Source organism: Brassica napus, chromosome C1 (assembly GCF_020379485.1).
Source record: "Brassica napus cultivar Da-Ae chromosome C1, Da-Ae, whole genome shotgun sequence".
Taxonomy (NCBI): Eukaryota; Viridiplantae; Streptophyta; class Magnoliopsida; order Brassicales; family Brassicaceae; genus Brassica; species Brassica napus.
Genome location: NC_063444.1, coordinates 16,949,162 through 16,974,895, shown reverse-complemented (window position 1 = coordinate 16,974,895; position 25,734 = coordinate 16,949,162). Strand labels below are relative to the sequence as shown.

General features: G+C 35.9%; 1 protein-coding gene, 1 non-coding gene and 1 pseudogene across 2 annotated transcripts; 2 read left to right on the top strand and 1 right to left on the bottom strand.

Moving 5' to 3' along the window:
• Positions 1-5,822: 5,822 nt before the first annotated feature.
• On the bottom strand, positions 5,823-7,877 carry LOC106441611. Its single transcript, XM_048743728.1, has 3 exons — positions 7,454-7,877; positions 6,751-7,366; positions 5,823-6,702 (listed from the first exon to the last, which is right to left on the bottom strand). Exons 1-3 carry the CDS (start codon positions 7,875-7,877, stop codon positions 5,823-5,825), a joined length of 1,920 nt encoding a protein of 639 aa, XP_048599685.1.
• LOC125581112 lies at positions 7,561-7,667 on the top strand. Its single transcript, XR_007318823.1, has one exon. It is a non-coding gene; the product is annotated as a small nucleolar RNA R71 (small nucleolar RNA).
• Positions 7,878-11,006: 3,129 nt separating the features above from the next.
• On the top strand, positions 11,007-23,013 carry LOC106441612 (annotated as a pseudogene).
• Positions 23,014-25,734: the final 2,721 nt, after the last annotated feature.

Genomic DNA, 25,734 nt, shown 5'->3' with positions numbered 1-25,734 from the left:
AAGCATTCAAATGACATATGGACTGACTCAGAAATAAAGACATAGAGTATCAGCACACAACAAGTGCTTCCCCCAGACTTAATTTACACCATCCCTGGTGTGAAACCAAATCGAGGTCAGCCAAATAACAACCCAAAGCATAAAAATAAAGAGTTCAGATGGATAGAACAATGGATAGAGAATAGTCTTTGCGGACTCAGTATGACTCGCCACTCTCGGCCGAATCAAACGAATGTCTGTTGCGCGAGCGATGAACCTCCTCAGTTGAAGTGTCCGTTCCCATAGGCATCTTTCCTGGACGATGCGATCGTGGAGTCTGCTCTGCTGGTGACTGTCGCAGGTTACTTCCGCCAATGCAGCCGCCGGTAACGAGATGGAGGATCCGCCACATGAGACTGTTGTTCTTCCGCTGCGAGTCAACCATCCAGCGTCGGTAAGCCTGATCATCTGTCACATCCGCCAGCTCTCTGAGGTCGTATGATGGGTCAGCTTCTGGGGTAATGTCCTCGACATCCTCCATATCTGCGTCAGGTGCACCAGCACGAGGATCAGTGCATAGGAGCTCGGGTGGTGGGAGGAAGCGTATGTTGTCGAACACGCTGAGCCTGGTGATCTCGGGGTGAGGCTGGGTACCCTCCTTGTCGAAGAAGCTGTAGGTATCCTCATCTCGCATGATGTGGCACGCCATAACGTACTTGATGTCGAGGTACTGAATCTCCGTGATCACCTTGTATTTGCTGAGATCAATGCCGAAATGCTTGAAGAGCGGCGTGAGCAAGCTACCTCTTCTGTCCTTCTTGTTCGTGTCGTGCATCAGATAGAGCCTTCTCTCGCAAAGCATGGTGATGAAATGAAATCATGGGTTCGTCTTGACCTTCTGAATTGGAATGCCAGACCCTGAAGCGCGGATCTCATCCTCAATACCTGCATACATGGTTTGTAGCTCCCCGTTTGTCACTTTGGAAGTCTGATCCTTGGCGAACATGAGGTTTGAAATGATCTTTGCAATGACTCTAAGTGCCGAGTTCCTGATCTGCGACTGGTAGGCTTTGCCAGGTGCGAAGTTTCCATTCGCGATGAAGTCCCAGAAGGTGTTTGATGGGGCGAACTTTTTCGCCACTGCTACCCCTCTCGGCTCATTCGCGATTTCATAGATTTCGTTGAGTTTGTCGAGGGACAGTGAGCAATACTCTCCATCAGCCATGAATGAGAAGGAGCAGTTGGCGTAGGAAGGAGCAGTTGGCGTAGGAAGGAGCAGAGAAGTCCTCATAGCTGATGGTGGCAGTGGTGAGCACATGGCGGACAAAGTCAGGGTAGAGCTCATGCGTAGCGTAACAAAGGGGAGCGATCCCCATTGCTTGCAGCGTCTCGAACACATCCTCGTCGATACCAAGCTCAACGAGAGTCTCGGCGTGGCAAAAACGGGTAGGTAGTATCTCAGCCTTGAGGAGAGTGTTGTACCGACTAGCTGTCTCCTTGTCCCACCCTTCGCAATTGAAATCTAAAAGCATAGGGTCATCGAGATTGATTGACTCGCCCTCCTGTTCTCGCGGCCATGGGTAAGAGGCGGAGGTTGGTTGTTGTGCTCGTTGTGGGGGAGTGTTGTTCGTCTTCCTTGTTCTAGTGGCCGATTGCTTGGTGCGTGGAGGCATCTGCAAGGCAAACAAAAGTTTTTCATTAGTGCCATCCTGGGTTGCATAGAAGAAAATGAATCAAACTAATCCTCTTTTATGAACTATTCCTTTTTCTTTCTAAGCAACCCGCCTTCAACAAACCTGAACATCAACTCGCCAAATCAGACCATTTCAACTTTTCAAAATCACAATGCATATGAGCAATGTTTATCAAGATGCAACATTTTGTCTAAATCGGAACTTTCTCAAACAAAGGGGAAATGAAACCGCGATTCTCTAGGGCTAAGAGACAAAAGTTCAACTTCTAAAATCAACCCTAACAGCAAAAGGGTATTTCGGATCAAGCTATTTCTAACAAGAATCGAACTATCAAAGCGGTTTAGAAGGGTGAGCTTTTTAAACCGAAAACGCGATTGTATTTTGATTGTCGAGCCTCTTACCGTGATAATCTGAGCAAATGGACTGCAAAAACAGAGAGAACTAGAAAATCCAATTGGATTATAAGCAAGAATCACTTAAAAAGAGTGAGAATTTAAGTTTTGGTGATGGCTTCGAAATCCCAAGAGAGGGAGGAGTGTACGGTTGAGTGAAAGGGGAAAGTGGAAGGGTGGAGCCTTAAATAGGCGAAACCCTAACCGCTCTCCATTATCTCTCTCTCTCTCTCTCTTTTTATTATTTTATTTTTATTTTTATTGTTTTTGGGTCCGGAACACTTACCTGGAACAAGCGATGGGTTGTTCCACCAGAAAAACAGTCATTCGGTTGTTCTGACTGAAGTGTTCGGTTTTTCTTATTTTTGACCTGCAAACTAAATCTGAAAAGAGATAAAATAGACTATAGAAAACAATATATACACTCACCAGTGGGTTTCCTCCCACCAAGCGCTTAGTTAAAGTCATTAGTTTGACTTGGCTCAGCCGATCAGGCTGATGGGGGATCGCTTAGGGGAATTTCTTCACCCTCTGCGATAGTGGAGTCAACAAGGTAATGCTTGATGCGCTGACCATTGACGACGAACTCGTCTCCCTTTCTGTCCAGCAACACAATAGCTCCGTAAGGGCGGACTTCCTTAACGGTGAAGGGTCCGGACCATCTAGATTTCAGCTTGCCTGGGAACAGCCAAAGTCTGGAGTTGAAGAGCAAGACCTTATCGTTTGGTTCGAAACATCTGGCAATTATTCGCTTGTCATGGTAGGCTTTGGTCTTCTCCTTATAAATTTTGGAACTCTCATAGGCGAGGTGCCTTATTTCTTCCAGCTCATGGACTTGGATCATGTGCCTCTCAGTTGCTGGCTTGATGTCGAAATTCAGTAACTTGACCGTCCATGCAGCCTTGTATTCGAGCTCGACAGGAAGATGACAAGCCTTACCATAGACCAGGTGATAGGGGTGGTCTCTAGCGGCGTTTTGTAGGCTGTTCTGTAGGCCCATAGAGCATCGTCCAACTTAAGTGACCAGTCCTTGCGCGAGGTATTGACAGTTTTCTGTAGAATGTTCTTGACTTCCCTGTTGGAAACTTCAACTTGTCCACTCGTCTGGGGGTGATAAGCGGTAGACACCTTAGGTTTCACCCCATTCTTCTTCAACATGCCTTAAAATGCCTTGTTGATGAAGTGTGTTCCGCCATCGCTAATGACCACTCTAGGCACCCCAAATCTCGGAAAGATGATGGAGCTGAACATCTTAGTCACCACTTTTGCATCATTAGTGGGACTCGCCACTGCTTCTACCCACTTGGAGACATAGTCAACGGCGACCAGGATGTACTCGTTCTTGAAGGACGGAGGGAATGGTCCCATGAAGTCGACTCCCCAACAGTCGAACACCTCAACTTCTAAAATGTAATTCTGAGGCATTTCATTCATTTTGCTGATGTTCTCAAGTCGTTGGCATGCATCGCATCGAGCTATGTAGGCGTGAGCATCTCTGAACATAGTTGGCCACCAAAAACCTGCTTGGAGGATTTTGGAAACCGTTTTGAACGTGGCGAAGTGTCCTGCATAAGAGAAACCATGGCAATGATGTAGAATCCCTGGAATATCTGCCTCTGGACCACACCTTTTGAATATGCCATCGTTGCAATGTTTTTACAAGTACGGTTCATCCCAAACATACTGCCTCGCCTCTCTTAAGAATTTCCTTTTCTCATTTCCAGTGAACTTAAGTGGTTCCTTTTCAGCAGCTAGGAAGTTCGCAATCTCAGCAAACCAAGAGAGGTGAGAGTACTGGTTTTGGATCACGGCTACTGGTTGTTCCGGTACGCGAGAACAATCGGATGTTATGCTCAGGGGTTGTTCCGCGAAGCGCAGACCAATCGCGTTGACGTGTTCCACTGTGTGTTCTTCATCAAGAGCTGTGTCATCCTCAATCTTCATTATGGACAAGTGGTCTGCAACCCCATTCTCGACTCCATTTTTGTCTTTTATCTCGAGATCAAATTCTTGGAGAAGAAGAATCCACCTCAACAACCTCGGTTTTGCATCCTTCTTTGTGAGCAAGTACTTAAGAGCAGCATGGTCTGTGTGCACAATCACCTTTGATCCCACCAGGTAGGATCTGAACTTCTCGAATGCAAAAACAATAGCCAAGAGTTCCTTCTCAGTCGTAGTGTATCTGCATTGATCTTCATCCATGGTTTTGCTTGCGTAATAGATCACATGAATTTTCTTATCCTTGCGCTGCCCAAGGACTGCTCCAACTGCAAAATTGCTAGCATCAGTCATGATCTCAAAAGGGAGATCCCAGTCTGGCGGTTGTACAACAGGTGCGCTGACTAGAGCTCCTTTGATCGTATGGAACGCAGCTAAGCTCTTGCTGTCGAAATTAAACTTGATCTCCTTGCATAGCAGTCTGGTGAGAGGTCTCGCTATTTTTGAGAAATCCTGGATGAACCTCCTATAAAACCCTGCGTGACCCAAGAAGCTTCTGATAACTTTCACAGTTGTTGGTGGCTGCAAGCTCATCATCACCTCGACCTTTGCCTTATCTACCTCAATGCCTTTCTCAGAGATCTTATGCCCTAGAACAATCTCATCTCTGACTATGAAGTGACACTTCTCCCAATTGAGCATCAGATGTTTTTCCTCACACCTTTTGAGTACCATGCACAAGTTTGACAAACAGACACTAAAGGAGCTTCCATAGACGCTGAAATCATCCATGAAAACCTCCATAATGTCTTCAATCAGGTCAGTAAAGATCGACATCATGCATCGCTGATATGTTGCTGGCAAATTGCACATGCCGAATGGCATTCTCCTGTATGCGTATGTTCCGTATGGGCATGTGAACGTCGTCTTCTCCTGATCGTCCGGATGGATAGGGATCTGAAAGAAACCTGAATAACCATCTAAAAAGCAGTAATATGGGTGGTTAGCCAATCTCTCAAGCATTTGATCAATGAAGGGAAGTGGAAAGTGATCCTTTCTAGTGTCTGCATTTAATTTTCTAAAATCAATGCACATGCGATGTCCTGTCACTGTTCTAGTAGGGATCAATTCATTCTTTTCATTTGTGATAACAGTGATCCCACCTTTCTTAGGTACTACATGAACATGGCTAACCCACTTACTATCAGATATGGCATAGATCACACCCGCTTCAAGAAGTTTCATTATCTCTTTCTTAACAACATCTTTTAGATTCGGGTTTAACCTCCTCTGATATTCAACAGAAGTCATTGATTCATCTTCTAGGTGTATTCTATGCATGCATAAATCAGGTGAGATGCCAGGTATGTCAGCTAGTGAATATCCTAATGTCTTACGATACTTCCTAAGCTCACACAAAAGCAATGCAGTTTCCACATTTTTGAGTTCAGCGTTCACAATGACAGGGTAAGTGGAATTCGGACCTAAGAAAGCGTACCTGAGCCCCTTGGGAAGGGGTTTTAGCTCAACCTTGGGAGCCTTCAACTAGCTCCAGGGATCATCAGGTAGGTTCGGCGAGTTCGGTAAAGGGGTCGCTCCAGTTGGAGTGTTCTCGTCCTTGTTGCTTTCTTCCCCCAGACTTATACTCGCCACCATTCTTCCCATACTCATTGCGGAGTCAAGCATCTTAGCATACCCGTCTGCGTCAATGTTCTCGACACTCTGTTCGGCCTCAGATCTTACTAGTGCAAGCTCAAGTGGATCTTCTGTAAGAATCTCCTCGCTCATCCCGTCGCGAGGTTGCAGCGGATCAATCCCTTCATCCACCTCGAAGGTCTATCCATCCAGCATCGGCCAGCAGCTCATCCATCTCGAACTGCATGACTATGTCTCCCATATTGAGATCAATCTTCCCTTGCCGCACATCAATGATGGCTCCAACAGTACATAGGAACGGTCTTCCTAAAATGAGAGGATATTTGGATTCCTCTTCCAGCTCTAGAACTACGAAGTCTGCTGGAACAGAGGTGTTCCTGACTTTTACTTGGAGATCCTCTAGAATACCAACCGGGGACATAACTGATCTATCTGCGAACACCAATGACATCCTAGTTGGTTTGAAATGCGTGTATCCCAGACGTCGTGCTACAGAGTAGGGCATGAGGTTTACGCTGGATCCCAGATCAACCAAGGAGCATGAGAAAACTGTCTTCCCAATCTGGATAGAGAGGACGAACTTGCCAGGGTCTCCTCGCTTCTTTATCTGCCTGTTCTGAAGCACTGCGCTGCACTCCTTAGAGACAGTCATGAATTCGCTCTCCTCTGATATTTTTCCTGAGATCAATCCCTTCATAAAGCTGCGCATGGAGGGCATCATCTGGATCGCATCCATCAAGGGGAGTCGGACGGTTAGGTCCTCCAGCATCTTTCTGCACTTCATCTCCTCTTGGTCCTTACGAGTAGCCTTTGCTGGAACAGGGTAAGGGACTTTAGGAGTGTATTCGCGAGCAGGAACAGGCTCTGGGATCGGGCGGACAGCCTCAGCTGGTTGTTCTGGTCCTGGCGAATTGGTTCCAACTGTTGGTTCCCTCTCCTTCTCAGCTGCCGGGGTATCGGCTGGTGGTTGTTCTGACTCTTTCTGCTTCCCCTTCTCAGCCGTAGTGAACCTCTTCTTTACCGGTTCCGACAGTTGCTTTCCACTTCTCAACTCAACCGCATTGCACTCCTTAGGGTTTTTGTCGGTTTACCCAGGTAGAGTACCTTGTTGCCTCTTGACGCTCTCAGCAGTCTGAGCAATCTGAATGTCCATCTGTCTCATATGGCTCGCGATATTATCATACTTGGTGCTCAATTCGTTGAACATATGGTTCATTATGGTATTGATCTCGGTAGTAACTTGGTTTAGAGCCTTCCCTTGGAGTTGTTGTCCTTGGAGCAGCTGCTGCAACATAGCTTTTATCTCATCTTGCGGAACAGCGACAGGAGCGGAGTTAGCTGGCTGAGTGTTCTGGTGTTTCTGCATCTGAGGTGGATTGTTTTGCGGTTGGCTTATAACATATATCCGGGGTTGGTAGTTGTTTTGATACCCGGCATACTGACCTTGGTTACTCTGTGCAGGATCAGCTGGTTTGTTTTGCTTAGGCCAGAAAAGCTGTGGGTTGTTCCTCACGTTAGGGTTTGGGTGGTAGTTTTTGAGCTGCCATCCTTGCCCATTCACGTAGCTCACCTCTTGTTGATCGTCTCCTGATATTTCAGCATCAAACGCCAGGTCACCGGCACTCTTCTCAAGAGCTGCTTCTTCCATTATGAACACTTGGATTTGGTTTCCCTTAAGCAGTTGGTCCACCTTTGCAGCAAGATCATCTATGTTGTTCACACTCTTCGAGCGGTCATGCTCTTTGTTCTTGTTTAGTGAACTTGAAGCCATGTTCTCAATCAGCTCGAACGCACCAGGTGTGGTTTGAGTCATGAAATCTCTATTACTCGAAGAATCAAGGGTGTTTCGAAACTCATAGCTCACTCCATCATAGAACACCTCCAATATATAGTCATCGTCAAACCCATGGTGTGGGCACTCTCTCTGGTACTCCTTGTACCTCTCCCAAGCTTCATGAAAAGGTTCATCAGACTTCTGCTTGAAATTGGAGATCATGTACCGCAGAGTCGCGGTTTTAGACTTCGTGTAGAAGTGGCTCAGGAACGCTGATCGGACCTGGTACCATGAGGTAAGAGAGCCGGTTGGCAGAGATTGGAGCCAGCGAGAAGCTTTCCCTTCAAGAGAGAATGGGAACAGCGTGCATTTGACATAGTCTGGTGGCACTCCGTTAGAGCGAGAGAAATTGCAGATTCTCTCAAAGGCTTCGATGTTGTCCATCGGGATGTCAGTAGTGAGACCGCTGAACGTGCTCTTCTGTACTTGACTTATCAGTGCAGGTTTGATCTTATAGTCTTGTCGAGTGCAAGGAGGAGGGTTGATGGGGAGCGGTTAGTAGCGAAGTTCCGCGGAAGGTTCTGCTCCCCAATAGGAGCACCACGCTCTTCTCGCGCGGCGTTCTCAGCTGCTTCTTGAGCAGCTTGTTGCTGATTCTGGATGGTCTGCTGCATCTGCAACATCTGTTGTTGCTGAGTCTGCATTTGTTGTTGAATGATTGCCAGTGCAGCAGTGAGGTCATCCTGATTGTCGTGATCACCCATGTTGGTGTCGGTTGTTCTCGGCTGTTGACGGTTTTGTCTTTCTAATCTTGCGAGTTCGTCGTCGGTCAGTTGATGTAGTGGTCCTTGTGCGTTGCTCCGAGTATGTCTACTGGTCATGCTCTTGGATCATCTGTTCCAACAAATAATTAAAAGCAAGTTAGATATCTCAGACTAAATATTAAACCGAAAAATAAAGGTAAAAGCCTGGTCCCCATGGCAACGGCACCAAAACTTGATATACTAGAAATGAATCCTTGCTACTGTCAAGTTAACTATGGTAATTGTAATATTTGAGATTCAATCCAGATGACCAGTTTACTCTTTACTCTTATGAGTTCAATATTAAGCTGGGAAACAAGTGGGGTTTTAAAATCAATGGTGACACAAGTAACTAAAATACCTAGAGATTTAAATTCGATTTAAATGAAAGCCTGCTTAGGGTTGTTCATCGGGTGTCAATGCGGAACCTAACAACTATTCAAGTGCAATGAGATGCAGTCTAGAACTCGGATCACTCGGCTAGAACAATCCACTATCGTGGACTTGTTCCCTTTGCTGATCGGTCTTGAGTCCTAAGCTCTCACTTGGAACAAGACGCGATAGCAAGCCTTAGAGATCAGGTCCGATTAATTCACTTAATACCCTAATATCTACTCTCGCTGATTAGGGATATGAAGCTCATTCAATATATGTCAATTTATCTCCTAAGCGGTTAGCTAGGTGATTAAACTGGAGATCGAACATTAAGTGATCAATTAAATGCAAGCAGTAAGAACAATATGAATGAAGAACAGTTAAAATCACTTATTTGCGTTTAGCTCATGCGATTGACACCCTAAAACCCTAAGCAAGCTTAGACGACTACTCAATCATAAAGCAAGATGACACATACATGATTTCTGAATAATACTGCATATAAAATAAAGTAGAAAGACAAGGGTTCAGGATGATCTTCTCGTGAAAATGAGAGATGAAGCCTTCTCCCTTACAAGTTGCTAAATCCAAAATAGTTCTCGGTCTCTTGTAAAACTAGCGTAAGAAATTAGAAATGATAGCATAGGCCTTTTTATATGGAGGCGTCAGTGGTAAAGAGAAAAGAGAGAAAATCTAGGGCAAACCCCTGAAATCTTGGAGGTTTCCTTAATAGTCGGAAACAGTCAGTCGCTTGCTCTCTGTGGGAACAACCTTTGGATTGATCCAACTGACTGTTCTGCGTTAGATATTCCAAAATGACTTCTTTCTTTATGGCACTCTCTTTTTTACTCTTTCACCTGCTCCAAACCTGGAATGATATCAAATAAGTACGAATTAGAACTGAGAATTAACTCAAAGAACACATATAATGGTATTAAAAACACCATATATCAGAAGATATCGAAGGTGATTTGATTTGTCATGGATTTTTAAGTTCTTACATAAGTTAGATAGTACACGGAGAAGATATGCGTGTCACAGGAAATGCAAGAGTACCTTCTGATAGTGTTTATGTTGAACTAGATTCAATTTTCAACCTCTTGGACGATATTTTTCCAGATATTAGTGCAAATATGAATGAGGAACACGAAGAAGGGTCGTCTGGGCAACCTATGGACACTGATAGAGAACATATTATTAAACGTAGAAGATCCCTCTGAAGTAGAATGAAATATTGATGTTCATGTTCAACCTCGAGATGTGTATGACATGGGTGATTCAGATGATGCAGAGCCGTTGGAAGATGGATCCGAAACTAGCATCTCTGTTTCTTCGTGAGGAGATATTTAATTATTTATTTGGTTATCGGTTTTTAGAACGTTAGACTATTTTGATGATGAATTATTTTTAACAAGTTCTTTTTATGCTTTTGTCTCTCTTCTTTTTCTCCTGGTTTTCGTATTGTCTTTTTAACATGTTATTCTCTTCCGTTGGTTTTGTTTTCCTTGTTTGTTTGTGACTTATCAACTAGGTGCAGAATATGATGGAAGTAACAGTGCCTGAATATTTATGTTGCATAGCATTCGATGGTCACTTCAATAGACACATGGTGGGCTTCTTTGTCAAATAATTCCATGAGCTCTATCTCTGGTCTTCTTGAACATTCTACATCTCAAGTCACTGAAAAGGTATAGCATAAAATATGAAGTCAAATAATTCCATGAGCTCTATCTCTGATCTTCTTGAACATTCTGCATCGCAAGTCACTGAAAAGGTATAACATAAAATATGAAATTTCTTTGTCAAACAAAAAATATATAGCTGTTGTCGGTGACAAAGGCTCTTGGGTTTCCAGGTGTCCTACTCTAGCTTGAGCTGTATCTCCATGTTAAATGCATACTCAAGTGTGTGTGTTTTCTGTGTGTGCGCATGATATATAACATGAACGCGTCCAGGTGTCAAGCACGTCAAGTGAGCAGTACTCATATACGGTTGAGAGAATTTGAAAAAAAAACCCTAAGGTGAAGATTGTTTGGATGGTTTTTAGATTTTAGTTTTTGGTTTTTGGCTTTTACTTTTTAGTTTTTAGATTTTGGTTTTTAGTTTTTGGTTTTTGATTTTGCAGTAGTTTTTAGATTTTGAAAAAAATGACGATTTTGGTTTTTAGCTTTAGATTTTTAATTTTACTGTAATTTTAGTTTTTAGAAAAACACAAATGATATTTTTTCAGGTTTTAATTAATTTTAGTATATTTTAGTTAATTATTTTCGTTTGAAGTTGAAATATAAATTAATAACAAAAATAAAACAATAAAATATTTTTTTGAATTTTATTTCTTTGCATTTTTGTTTTTCTAAAATTTGATTAATCATATATTTCAGTTTTTCTGTTATTTTTTAAAACATTAACTTATAATTTAATTTATTTTTTAAACAAACTTAAAATTACTATAAGAATATATCACAGTTTTCAATAAAATAACACCAATAGATTATTAACAAAACATGCAAACTTTACATAAAAATAAATTTAAATAATTAAATTAATTTTAGTGGCATATGTTAAACAAATTCTTATTACTAAAACTAATTTGCTCATACTTATAGTAGTTAGTATTTTTTTTATTTATTCCTATATTAATGCACAAATGTAACAAAACTTTTAAATTAAAAAGAAAAAAGAAAAACAAGAAAAAACATCGTGAGATGTAGAAACCAAAAAAATTGGGATTTTGGTTTTTCTTTAGAAAATGACTGTTATTTGAAAAACTAGTTTCCCTAAAATATAGGGAATCTATTTTCTTAAAAACTTGATTGTCTAAAAATTGGGTTTTCCAAAAACAAAAGCCAAAAATTATTTCAAAATCTGTAAACAATCAACCTCTAAATCACTGAAAATCTATATGCTGCCCCAGTATATTGTGATCCTAACTAACTTAATTTTTATGCTTATACGGATCAGCACACAAATGATAAGAAAACTCTAAAAATATATTTATTTGGTGAAAACTAAAATCCCGCTATCTTTTCATCTCGAGCGGAAATTGAAATAATTGTATCTTATATAAACTGACCACCTCTAATAAAATGGTTATAATTAGGGTTCCTAAATACCAAATCCATGTTCTCTAGGGAAAACCTCCCGCAACCTATCTCTGCGAGTTAACATCGGTGAATTTCTTTTTTTGTTAAGTAACCATTTAAGCTACATACAATTTTACATCGGTGAATTTCATTGGATCATGATGTATCTCTCTCTAAGTCTATTGTTTTGGTATTGTATTGTGTTCTTCACTTTAAATAATGAGAAGGAGATCGTTGATTCATAGATTTGTTGATTTCAATTATTTTAGATCATGGATTACATAGACTCAGAAACACAAGAACCAGATGATTTACCATATCTGGAAACAGAGTACGGCATGCCTCCTCCACTTGCCGCCGAATGCAAAAGTTTCAAATGGAAAACAGAAGTTATAGGTAATATAACTAAAACCTATACCATTATTATGAAACAGATTGTGGATGGCTCATAACCAAGAGATTATAATTTGTAATCTTTCAATTTTTCTACGACGGTGTAATCTCATATATAAGGAAAATCTATGTTATGAATAAAGATAGACTTTTCCATTACTTTTATAACACATTATCAGCACGAAACTCTAAATCCCTAAGCTAATACCCAAATCGAAAAACCCTAAAACCCTAACCCTAGCCGGCGATCCGACCATAAACCCCGATCGCGTCTCTTGTTCCCGCATCTGTTCCAGCTCGCGTCCCCGATCAGCTTCAGCCCAAGGCGTTTCTGATCCTAGCTCAGAAGTTCGCGGCCCGAGAGCAGCTCCAGCACGCGATCTCTTCCTCGTTCGCGACAGCATCAGACAGCTCGCGTCCGACGATCAAGGCGTTACCGATCAAGCAACAAAGGACGTCCGTGACCCGATAGAAGCGACTCGATCCATTCCAGCTCGCATCCAGTTCGTGTCCAGCTCGCGGCTCAACCTTTGGTGGTCCGATTCAACAATCATCTAAGGTTAAAAGGTAATTCAAAACCTAAGAACCCATAATCGAACATGGATTGATTGATAAAGAATGAAACCCTAAAACCCTAATCTTTATGAATCAAAACCATAGGGTAATAGATCAAAAATCCTAATTGGGTAAATCAAAGCTCTAAAAAGTTCGATACCCCAAACCCTAAATCATGTTCCTACATGATTAAAACTCCAAATCGGTTTTTACAAGTTAAAATCCGATAAACTCGAACCCTATATCTATAAACCCTAAATAATATAAGTATCAGAATTAATTATACTATAATTATCAAATCACATATTAAAACCCTAATCGAATATATTGAAATCAAAACTGTTTTCGGTTTTGATCATTGAGGTTTTAAATCTGATTGAATCTGATGTTATGTTGCTAGAATTGTTTGACTGTTAAATTGATAGATTTATTTTCTCATCCTGCTTGATTAATTGTTCATCTGATTTAAAATTGTTTAAACCGACCAGCATGTTAAAACATTGATTGAATCCGATAGGTTGCTAGCTTGCTTTGCTTATATAATCCGATAGGTTGATAGATTAATTGAGGTTTACTTGTTTAAAATCCAAATGATCTGATTGCATGATTCTTGAGGTTTAATATCATCTGCTAGGATTGATAGTTTTGTAATCTGATCTGTTTTAAATAGAAACCCTAAATAATATGTATGATAGGTTATATTGATCTGATTTGGATGTCTTTGAGAATTGAGAATCCGTATGCTAGGTTGATAGATTCATGATAAAATCTAATGTCTTGAGGTTTAAGATTGTATGCTAAGTTCGATTAAATTGATCTGATTATATCTTTTTAAGGTTTGATAAATTCGGATACTAGATAAATTATTTACATATGGTTTATGCTAAATATCAATCAGCCTTGAAACTGATTCATTGAAATTCATACTTGAAATCTATATTCTAGTATTGCTAAAATCAGCCTTGAAACTGATTGAGTGATTAATAAATCTTTTTACTAGTCTTGCTAAAATCCATTGATTGTTAAACCCTAATTGCATGATTAATTGAATCCGTTTTTGCTAGTTTTGATAAACCATAATATTATGAGCACATAGAAATAGTATTGCTGAGACTTGCTAGAAATTGACTGATTGATTAAATGTCTTTAAGATTGATAGTCTCATTGTTCTCACAAGATTGAAATCCGAATTGATTGTTTTTAAGAGTAAAGCCGCATGAAAATTATACCTAAATATCGAGTGATATATGATTTGAGATGTCGAAAATCAACCTGGATTTTGCTGCCCTAAATCTCTATGGAGATAATTATTTACTGTGGACATTGGATACAAAGATTATCCCAAAGTAAAAAAGACTTGGTGAATGTATCATAGAAGGCAATAGTGCCAATGAAAAAGATTGATACAGGGCAATATTAATTATTAGCCATCATCTTATTAAGAGTCTCAAAGATCAGTATCTGACTATAGAAAATCCTCTAGACCTTTGGACAGAGTTAAAAATCGAGATATGATCACCAAAGAACGGTGTTATTACCAAAGGCCCTATTTAATTGGAGGAATCCCATAATCCAGGACTATAAGTCTGTGGATGAGTCTATTGCTAGCTGGGCAAAATAATGGATCCCATAAACAGTGAATTGAGACTTCCTGTATTAACCCCATTACCTGATACCAATAAGGCCGCAGAAAAAAAAAGGTAACCACGTCCAGAATGATAGACCACACGGTCATGGCCGTGGAGGGTGGAAAGGACGTGGCCATGGCCACTATAACACATTTGGCCGTGGGAATCACTATGGCAGAGGCCGTGGGTATCAACCCAATTTGAGCCATGGTCAAGGCAGTGGCCTTGGTTTATACTTTAAACCACAAAGCTCGAACAAATCAGTGTGCCATAGATGTGGATGGGGAACCATTGGGCTAAGATATGAAGGACTCCCAAACATTTTCGTGACCTCTATCAAATAGAGTCTGAAAGGGAAGAATCCTGAAACCCACTTGGTCTATAAAGATGGTGAAAATAATTTCGAACATGATCAAGATGATCTTATGGAATATGAGACTTATTATTGCCTAAAAGAATCAAGTTGATAATCTTATTTCGACATCAAACTTGTGTGATTGCTTTGCTTGTATGTTTTCTCTGATTTTTATCTCCTTGAATTTATTTCTATTACATTGTCTGCTTAGATTAAATGAATGAATGATTTTTCTATATGAGTACACTGAAAAATGTCAATATAAGTACTAAAGCAGGTATCGCCAGTCTGATAGAAGACTATGGCTAGGCTAATATATTATTGCCTAAGGGTATGCATCTAGAAATCAGTGATGCCTTATATTCACCCAACTCTAAGAGCAAGAGCAGCCTATTGAGTTTTAAAGATATAAGAAGGAATGGTTTCCATATTGAAACAATGGGCGAAGAAAACAAAGAGTTCCTTTAGATATATGTATAAAATCGCCCAAGGCCATAATAAATCCTAAAGACTATACATGCATTCTCTACTGACCTAGACTATGCATAGATCAGTATGATAAAGGTTAAAAGCCTGCGAAAATATATACTTTATGGCACAACCGGATTGGCCATCCTGGTCCAAACATGATGCAAAAATTGATATTCAAAAGGCACACATTAAAAGATAAGAAGAGTTATCCCAAAGAATCTCACGTGTGTAGCATGTACACAAGGGAAACTCGTTAGGCCATCACCAGTAAAACGGCTACGAGCCCCTTTTTCATAATAAATAATAAAGACTATATGTCTAGATAATACTGGTGAATACATGTCCCAAGTGTTTAAATGATTATGGTATGTCCATGGGGTAAGTGTGGACAATTCTGTGATACATGTCCATATCAAGAACGGCTTGGCCGAAATCTTTTAAAACGCAAATAGCTGATTGATAGATCATAACTTATGAGGTCAAAACTCCCATTCACAGCTTGGGCCACACGAAATTTACATGCACCTAAGTTAATACGCATCATGCCATTTAGTGAGCATAGATATCCCATATCACAATTATTAGCGGGTCAAGAGCCAGACATACCCCATCATAAGTCATTTGGATGTGTTGTCTATGTACTAATTGCTCCACCACAGAGAACTAAGATGGGACTTCAAAAGGAGGATGGTGATATATGTTGGATATGATTCTCCCACAATAATAAAGTACTTTGAGCCAACTATGAGTGATTATATTTGAGGCCAGGTACACGGATTATTTTAAGACCAGGAGGAGAAAAAAAAAAGCTGGTAAAAGAACGGTAAACGAATAAAATGGAATCAACCATCAATGTCTTGGCAAGATCCTCAGACTAAAGAATGTGAAATAGACGTCCAAAGATTATACATTTACAAAGCTAGCTAATCAAATGTCAGACACATTTGCTGACCCGAAAAAGAATGACTAAGTCATATATAAACCAGCTTGTAAAGCACCAACGAATTTGATGTCCAAGAAGAGACACAGTCAAGTTGCTACAGAGTCTAGACAACGTATGAAACGTGGTAGACCAAATAGGTTCCAAAAGATAAGAATCCTCAGAAACAAAAGAAAGGTGCAGAGAATGATAATCAAAATCCAAATCCGAGGTTACTAAGGAAACCATCCTAGACATGGAGATAAGGTCGGCCGGCTCTAAGGTACAGGTACCAAACAATGTAGCTTGGGACGCCAAGCTGCAAAGTATTAAAGGTCCTGATAATAATGAATCTCAATCGATTATATCTTGTCTGGAACATAATGAAACCAATAAGGAATGTCGACATAAGATGATTTATTTGCATACAAGATAGCACTTGAATTTATGAATATAAGCGAGGATCATGAACCCACATCAATATAAGAGTGCGCACTCGTAGAACAGATTGGATTTAATGGAAACGTGGGGTTAAATAGTTTAAAGAAGAAAGGTGTATTTGGCTATATGATTAAGACGCCATATGATGTTAAAACCAGTTGATATAAATGAGTCTTGTGAGGAATAGAAATCGTGAGATATAAAGCTGATGTTGCACAAGGATTTTCACAAAGATCAGTAATAGATTATGAGGAGACATACACCCATGTGGTGGATGCAACTACTTTTAGATTTCTCATAAGTCTGGCTATATAAGAGAGAAAATTAGACTCGCAGCAAGTTGATGTAGTGACTGCATATTTATATGGTCCACTGGATAATGAAAGTACTAGAGGGTATTGAGCTGAAAGTACAGCAAGTTCTCGATAACAATATTGATAATCATCAAAGTATATGATCTGAATATCCTAGAAACCTCTGATACATTTTTCCAAACAGTTGAATATCTCAAGAAAGAGTTTGAGATGAAAGATCTTGGAAAACAAAGTTTTGTTTGGGATTACAGCTTGAGTACATTAACAATGAAATCCTTGTGCATCAAATAGTATATACAGAAAAGGGTACTCAAGAGATTTAATATGGACCAGTCTCGCCCATTATCTAGTACATGGGCGTGAGATCACTTGTTTTGGACACTGATCCATTTAGTCCAAAGGTGGACGATAAAGAAGTCCATTTAGTCTTGAGATGGACGATGCAGAAGTCTTGTTTTAGACACTGATTTGTTTGGTCCATAAGAAGGACGATGAAGAAGCCTTTGATTTTGGTTTATTTTATTACTAACCAGCCCAAAGAGGGGTTATTTGGTTTTGTTGATTTGTTTTCAGACAGGTTATGTTTTACACATGGTGGTACACGCATATCACAGCAACATCATCCAAGATTTCGTGTGTGTGTATTTGAGGTCGATGACTCAATATGTTCGATCAGATTGTGGCATGGCCGATGGTAAAGAAGAACCAACTATCATGTTCGAGGACGAAGCATATTCTGCCCAAGATCTTCATCACCCACGGATTGCAGAAAATTGGAGAGGTCCAAGGGACCTTCAGTAATGTCCAAATCAGGGGGAGTAATGTGTGTTGTACTCTTTTTCTTTCACCATTGTTTTGTCCCAATTGGATTTTCTTGATAAGGTTTTAATGAGACAACATTAAAGCACATTACAAGCTCTAAATGGTTATGGCATCCAAGGGTGAGTGTTATGAACCAGATCGTGGATGGCTCATAACCAAGAGATTATGATTTGTAATCTTTCCATTTATCTATAACGGTGTAATCTCCTATATAAAAAAACTCTATGTTATGAGTAAAGATAGACTTTTTCATTACTTTTATAACAATCTTTCATTTACTTGAAATTTATTTTCTTAAAACTGTTTATTTTCTTAAAACTGTTATGTTATTTAGTCATCGGATATTTTTAAGAAAAAATTGCCAAAACACCACAGAAAAACAACTATATTGTCTCTTTACCATAAATCCTTTTTTGGTCGGATTTGGACTTAGATACCCCTGACCAATTTCAAAAATTCATATCAATTATTTTAAGAAACAGAAAAATATGAAAAATTATTCAAAATGTACATAAACATGAAACAATCATATGAAAAATAATTTGGTTGACTAAATATTAGTGAAACAAAATTTCATATTTTGATCTACGGATAGTAGAAAACAAAATCTACTAACTACGGATATGTAGATCGTAGTTTCGGTTAACTACATAGATATCTGGCGCTTTCAGATTTTAAAATCTACGATTCGGTAATCTGTCTACTATCGCAGAAAGAAAAGGTTACGGTTTTACTTACGATTTGAACGACGAAAGATTTCACGAACTAATGTTTCCTATATATCTACTGGCTGAAAATCACAGAATCTGCCAGTTACTAATAATCTAGCATGGTAACATTTTGTTATCTACTAAGATACTATATCCTATCTCTACCGGATTATACAGTCTATCGTCATATCTACCATCATATATAAAATCTACTGGCAGCAGAATGCATGTTCTCCCAAATTCGTAATCTTTTGGAAAATATTCCTAAAATTTCTCCAAAATCTGTTAAAAAATATTCTGTAAATCTTTATTTTCCCAAATTTTACGTGTTTCCTAAAGTTATTTTTTTTTAAATAACCGTGATCTCTCTTCCTCTTCACAAGTTCTTGATTAATTTTGAAACCACTCCAAAAATTTGAATCCCTTTTTGAAGAACATGCATATATATGCCTCTTGTGGGGTGTGGAAATTTGATCCCAGTAAAGAATGGGGATTTGCTTTTGATAAGGAAAAAGGAGGTAGAGTACTGGCTGTGGAATTGACAAGTTCCTTTGAATATCTAAGGACTACGGCGTTTGAGGATTTTGGAATTGACCAAAACGATGTCCAGCTTGAGTTAAGCTACTTACCTATGGAGTTAATCAGTACGATAGGCTGTCCCCCAGTTATCATTGGGAATGATTGGCAAGTCAAAAAAATTTTTCCATATGTACGTGGAAAAGCTTATACAAGGTTGTGTGTGTCTATTTCACCTTTCAATGCAAACAACGACAACATTGAGCTTGATAAGGAGTAATCTTACTCGCCTTTCAGAGAGCGAGGTGAGCCTTCCTCATTTTCACCTCGAGATGACATTGGTAGTTCATCTGAATCGAGCAAGGATGCTGAAGATGAATGTAACTCGAACGCCTCAGAAGAACTTGAACTTCAACATTATAATAGCATTTATTTAGGAATCTCAACTTGATTTTTTTAAAAAAAATATTCAATAAATAATTAAATTACAAAATACAAATAAAATCTTTTTATAAATCAAAATTCATTTACAAAATAAAACCATTTTATCAGACTAAACAAAAAAAAATTTGGTTTACACTAAACAAATTTTTTTAAAAAAATCTAATCTAATCTATACCCAAAACTAATCTAAGCCACCTCTCCTCACCGAGCTTCTCTGCCGCCTAGATCAGTTTCTTTAGTTCCCAGGAGCATAATACCTCTTGCAGGCTTGGTATCCCAACACTGAAAATGAAATCAAAACACAAACATAAGTTAAAACTATAAACAGATCCTAACCATACAAACAAATGAAATCAAAACATACACATAAGCAAAGACAGGTCGTTGAACCCGTACAGTTGCTGAAGAGACCACATTGAAGTACATCCACAACAAGCTTGCATCCTTTCTCTACTTGTACACACAAAAATATCTCAACAGCATCAGATACACAACATAAAAAGCTAAATTTGACAGAAAAAACTAAACCATATTGACGACTTCTGATCAATACTCGACTTGAGTAAAGTTGAAGAAAGACTCAAACTTCATCAGCAAACAGAACCAAATCATACACACCACATATCAAATTATCGTTGTGCGTTATGAAGCTATCTATTCTGCAACAAAACCCAATCCACAACTTGGTAAAATTCAGACAAAAAGATCAAAATTTCTTTGGAGTTTTAAAAACGGCACTTGGAAAATAGATCTTTGTCGAAGTTTCCATGGAAGGTTGTGACCACAACGGTGAAGCTGAAGGTTCTGGTCGCGTTGCTGCAGATTTCACAGACTGGTTAGGAGTAGGATTAATGTATTTTATAATTCTTTTTCTTTATAATTATTAATTTGCATTGTTAATTATACTTTAAAAATAAATATAAACATAAAATGATTTTTGAGGGGCTTTGTTGGGTTTACGCTAAAAATTAGATTAAAAGGACAAGTTATAGTTGGATTTATGGCATAAGGACAATGTATTTGTTTTTTTGTTCTATATTTACAAATTTCCCAATTTATAATGTGTAGAGAAAGTTAAATTGAAATTCAGAGAACATATTATTAAACGTAGTCGCTACGTCACCGTCATTTGTGTGGGCAAGGAAGATTCAGTTATAGTCAATTTATTTGCTATACCGTATTAACTTAGTTCATCAAGAGAGCTAATGTTTATTCTTGCACAATGTCTTGTCTAGATAATCAGCTTTTTTTGTTGCAATGCTAGAATTATTTCTATATGCTCCGTTCAAAAAAAAAAGATACTTCATGCTAATTTAGCCTATTATATAACACTCATATTTTGTTTTTATTAACAAGATACTGCTGGAAAAATCGAAGGCAAAATGATATCTAAAGAAGTTTGGAAAATTCAAAATAGCAAAGTGATTGTTCATTTTGACGAAGTTAGTGGCCAGCCAATCGGAGAGTCGGGAAGTCTACTAGGGTCATGGTTAGGTCAACTAAGCAATGATGTGAATTTGCTACCCATTAACTACAGTGACTGGAGAATGGTTAATCCTCACATAAAAAATAAAGCCTGGGAAGTATTACAGGTAATACATAACATTTAATCTCTTTATAAATTTTTAACTTTGAGATGTAAGATAATATATTCGTCTGATGAACATGGTTTGGTTTGTTTTCATTATTTCAGTCCAAATTCTGGTTTGATGATCCACCGATGAGAAAAGTGTTTGTGATGAGTGCATTAGGTAGCAGATGCAAAGATGTGAAACTACGTCTTTGGAAAGAATACAAGCGAGACAGTCTAAGTGAGGCATTGCTCAATCGACCTGAAAATGTTCCTGAAAATCAATGAGGTCATTTCGTTCACATGAGATTCACTGAAAAGTGGAAGGTACAGCTTTATTTGTTAGATATTTATACATAGTTCTATATCAAATACAAGCAATATTTTTGTATGTGAGATTTCAGAAAATGAAAAAGAGGAATACAGAAAGCCAAAAGAAAAATATCATGCCTCACGTATGTGGAAAAAAAAGTTTTTCAAGGAAAAGAAATGATATTGTAAGTAATGTGAAGTTAGTTTATTATATTGATATAAACTACTTTACTATACTAATTTAATATATATTTATGCATGTTACAAAGACAATCAAGACTGGAAAATGACCATGTTGAGCAGAGTTTTTTTATCGAAACTCACACAAAACCTAATGGAAGCTTTGCATGTGAAGAGCAAAAACACGGGCGGTTAGTTTCAGTCAATATTATCATAGATTTGTAAGTTAATTCTACTTGATATTTATTCTTCATTTGTGGCTTAGGAAGAACTTACGACGTTGTTAGGCCAAAAGTCACATGTGACAAACAATGCTATTGCTAGTTTGGATGATGAATATGCACAAGTTTTTGGTCCGGAGCGTCCAGGACGAGTACGGTGTGTTGGTCGTGGACCTACACCTTCAAAATTAGTGAACCATTCACTTGTTACGAGACAATAGATAGAGAATTCAGAAATGGTTATTGACCTGAAGTCACAAGTGAAAGAATTATCAGATCAAGTCAAGGGAATGACTACATTCATCCAACAAGTAATTGGTACTTCAACTGGTGAACATGTAATAATATAGTTTATAAGTTAATTTTATTTTTATACTTTTGATATGTAAACTAATATATGCTGCACTAATTATTTAGGCAAGAGTATGAGCTTCAAGTTTTGTTGTAGCTTTTGCTATCATACCAAACCCAGCTTTTGCCAATATACCAGTTCCACCAAATCCAAATCAGGTAAATTATAATTAATTTTAGTTTTATAATCAATAATTATTCAAAATATTAACTAATTTGTTGTATAATTCAATTTCAGGAACGGAGTGATGATGCTGTTAGAGACTAAGACTCAGACGTTGGAAGCAATGGCAGTGATCTTCATCAACATTAGTTTAATAATATTTTCAGCAACTTTCAATTTATTTTATTTTATGAATTTGCATGATGGATTAGTTGATTTGATTTCTAATACTTTATTTATTATCTAAATCATGTTTTATTCATTTAATTAATTTTCCTGTATTTTTATATATATTTTAATTTTAATAACAAAACAAAAATTCGTTTATATTAATATTAATATAAATCATAAATATGTAAATAAAAATAATATTTGTATCATTTATATATAAGTGAAATATATTATAATCATTTATGAAAACTGACGTAGATTTAGCATCAATTATATACAAATGATGATAGAAATTTAAATCACTAAATTGTAAATGATACAATTATAAAATTCACTTCTTAAAACTGATATAAATTTAACATCAATACGTAAAATGATAATAATACTTTAAATCACTTGCTTTAAATGATATAATTATTAAAATCACTTTTACAAAACTGATTTAAGGTTAACATCAATTGTTTAAAATGATATATTATTTAAAATCGCTTGTTATAAATGATACAATTACTAATATCATTTCTAAGAATTGATGTTACTGTTACATCAGTTTATAATAAATGATTTAACAATTCGACTCAGTTTTTCTAATTGACACTAATACTAAAATCATTTCGCATAACTGATCTTAAAGTTAACATCATTTGCTTACAAATGATACATTTTAAAATCATTTAAAATAATTGATGTAAATATATAATTTTATTGCATCAGTTTTGAATAAAATGATTTAAATTATTTGCATCACGACTTTCAGAGTCATTTATTTAATTGATGTAAAAGTTTTTTACATCATTTATAACTAATGCAAATATATAAAATAAATGATGTAAACTAGTCTTTTTTTTGTAGTGGTACGTGAGCAAATTTTATTATATAAAGTTTGGTTCTTCAAAGTTGCTAATTAAAATGATCGCGACACATGACAATTATATATTTTATGATTGTGACATGTGTTAATCTATCTCATAATTAAAAATATATATATTAAGATATTAACAAAAATGAATTTTATTAAAAATTAATTAAAATATTACTTAATAGTAATTTTCCTTTTTTTAAATCCTAATCAAAAGATAAATGCAAAAGACTATTTGATATTAATGTTTCTTATAATATTGTGACATGTGTTTAAATATATAATAATTAAAAAATATATAATAAGATAATAAAACGAATTTTGATAAAAACTACTTTTAAAAATTATTTAATAGTAAAAATATTTTTTTTTTAAAATGTAGTACTCCTTCTGTTCCTTAAAATTATATATTCTAGATTTTTCACACATCATAATAAAACACATTAAATTTTCATAGTTTTTTGTGCTTATCTTTTTTTCATAATTTTAAGCCAATAAAAATTTAACTAGTGCAATTAAGTTTTTTGAAGTTTGTAATTAGTTAATAAAATATGCATTGAAAATATAAAAGATGGATCTTTTTGAAATAAAATTTTTCTCTAGAATATGTAATTTTAAGGAACGGAGGGAGTAGTAATTATTTTAGAAATTTGTTTTCCAAAAATCCAAAAACAATATTTGAAAACAATTTATTTAATTTAATTTTCCTTTTCTAAAATTTTAATGAAAATATAATTATAAAATATTATATTGAGCTTGGCTCTTCAAAATTGTTAATTAACATGAGTGTGACACATGTCAGTTATATATTTATAAATGTGACATTTGTTAAACTATCTTATAATCAAAATATATATACTAAAATAATGAAAATGATTTTTCTTAAAAAATAATTATAAATATTATTTAATAGTCTTATTATTATTATTATTATTATTATTATTATTATTATTATTATTATTATTATTATTATTATTATTAGTATTTTTTATAAAAAACTTGGTTATTCAAGGTTATTAATTTACATGATTGTGACAATGTTAGTTACATATTTGAAAATGTGATATGTGTTAAACTTTCTCAGAACCAAAAATATATATACTAAAATACAAAACGATTTTTTTCTTAAAAATTAATTATAAATATTATTTAATAGTCTTATATTGTTATTATTTATTATAATATTTGTTTTAAGAGATACTAAAGATAGAGAATTATAAAAGATAAATATTAACTTTTAAGAAAAAATGTTAAACAAAAACGAATTGTAAAATCCTACAAGTACAATAAATTATTTGGTAAAAGAAATGAATAAAAACTAACTTTTAAATAAATATTATTACTTTTTTAAAAGCCTAATTAAAAGAAAATTTTATAAGTATTCTTATTATTGTCTTATAAGGAACTAACTTTCCTTTTTAATAGATAATTTTGTATGTTAAAGAAGTATGACCAAAAATAGCTACAAATATTTCACATTTATATTTAGGTTTAAGCTTCCACATATTATTTTTACAAAACACAATAGTATTTACATGAAAAGTATTACCTCAGTATTTTATTTTAATTTCTTGATACAACTAACCTTTTTATTATCTTTATTACATCTTATGATGCTAACATAATTTTATATTTTGATGTTGTTATCGTACATGAGTATGTGTGAATATGATGAATATGTGTTTGTATGTATAAGACAAAATATATAAATAATAAATAGGGTGAACAAAAAAAAAATATAAATAATAAACAGAATTTTTTCTATTCAAAATAAAATAGTTGTATAAAAAAATCTAAAAGAAAAATTAATTTTAAAATAATTAATTTCCTTTAAAACTCTAAATAAAATAAATATATAAAAATAATCTTATTTTTATTATAATTAACTAACTTTACATTTTAATAATTTTGTGTTAAAAAAATATAAACCAAAATTAACTTCAAATATTTCACCTGGTATGATTGTGACATGTGTCGATTAAAAAAATAGATTGTGAATGTGTCAATAAAAACTGTCATTATGTGAAAATAAATTCTTCTTTTCCTAAAATCCTAAATAAAAGAGATTTATAAAAAAAAAAAATTATTTTCTAATCTTAACCAAATAAGAATTTTTTTTCTTTTTAAAAAAAATTCTAACGAGAGAGAATTGTAAAATATTCTTTAATTGTAATTTGTACTTATAAAAATTAATGATAAACACTTAAACATGATAGTAAAAAAATGTTTAATTAACAAGAAAATTTGTAAAAAATATTAGTGATATTGGAAAAAAATGAATTTTGGAAATGGCAACTTTTAAAAATAGTTAATATTTACTGGAAATAATTATTTGATAGAAATTTTATTTTTATAAATCCTAGAAAAATATAATTGTAAAAGATTATGTAATATTAATTTCCTTTTCTGAAATCCTAAAAAACTGTACAAGAATATTTGATAGTTGTTTTTCTTATTTATATAAAAAATCCTAAAAAAAAAATTGTATCATATTCTTAAGTCCCAACCAAAAGAGAATTATAAAAAATTATTTTATAATATTTTTAAGAGAGTATTTGATGATGGACATGATACTAAAAATTATTTAATTAACAAAAGAAGTGTAAAATTAGTATTGATACGAAATGTAAATTTTCTTTATTAGT

Bases quoted from the DNA above. Each gene is read 5' to 3' on its own strand.
- LOC106441611 (XM_048743728.1), bottom strand. From the start codon at position 7,877: ATGGACAACATCGAAGCCTTTGAGAGAATCTGCAATTTCTCTCGCTCT. The intron at 7,367-7,453 runs GTGCGTTCGAGC...TGAACAACATAG, and splicing joins CATGACTCAAACCACACCTG to ATGATCTTGCTGCAAAGGTG. The intron at 6,703-6,750 runs GTAAACCGACAA...TGAGTTGAGAAG, and splicing joins CAACAAGGTACTCTACCTGG to TGGAAAGCAACTGTCGGAAC.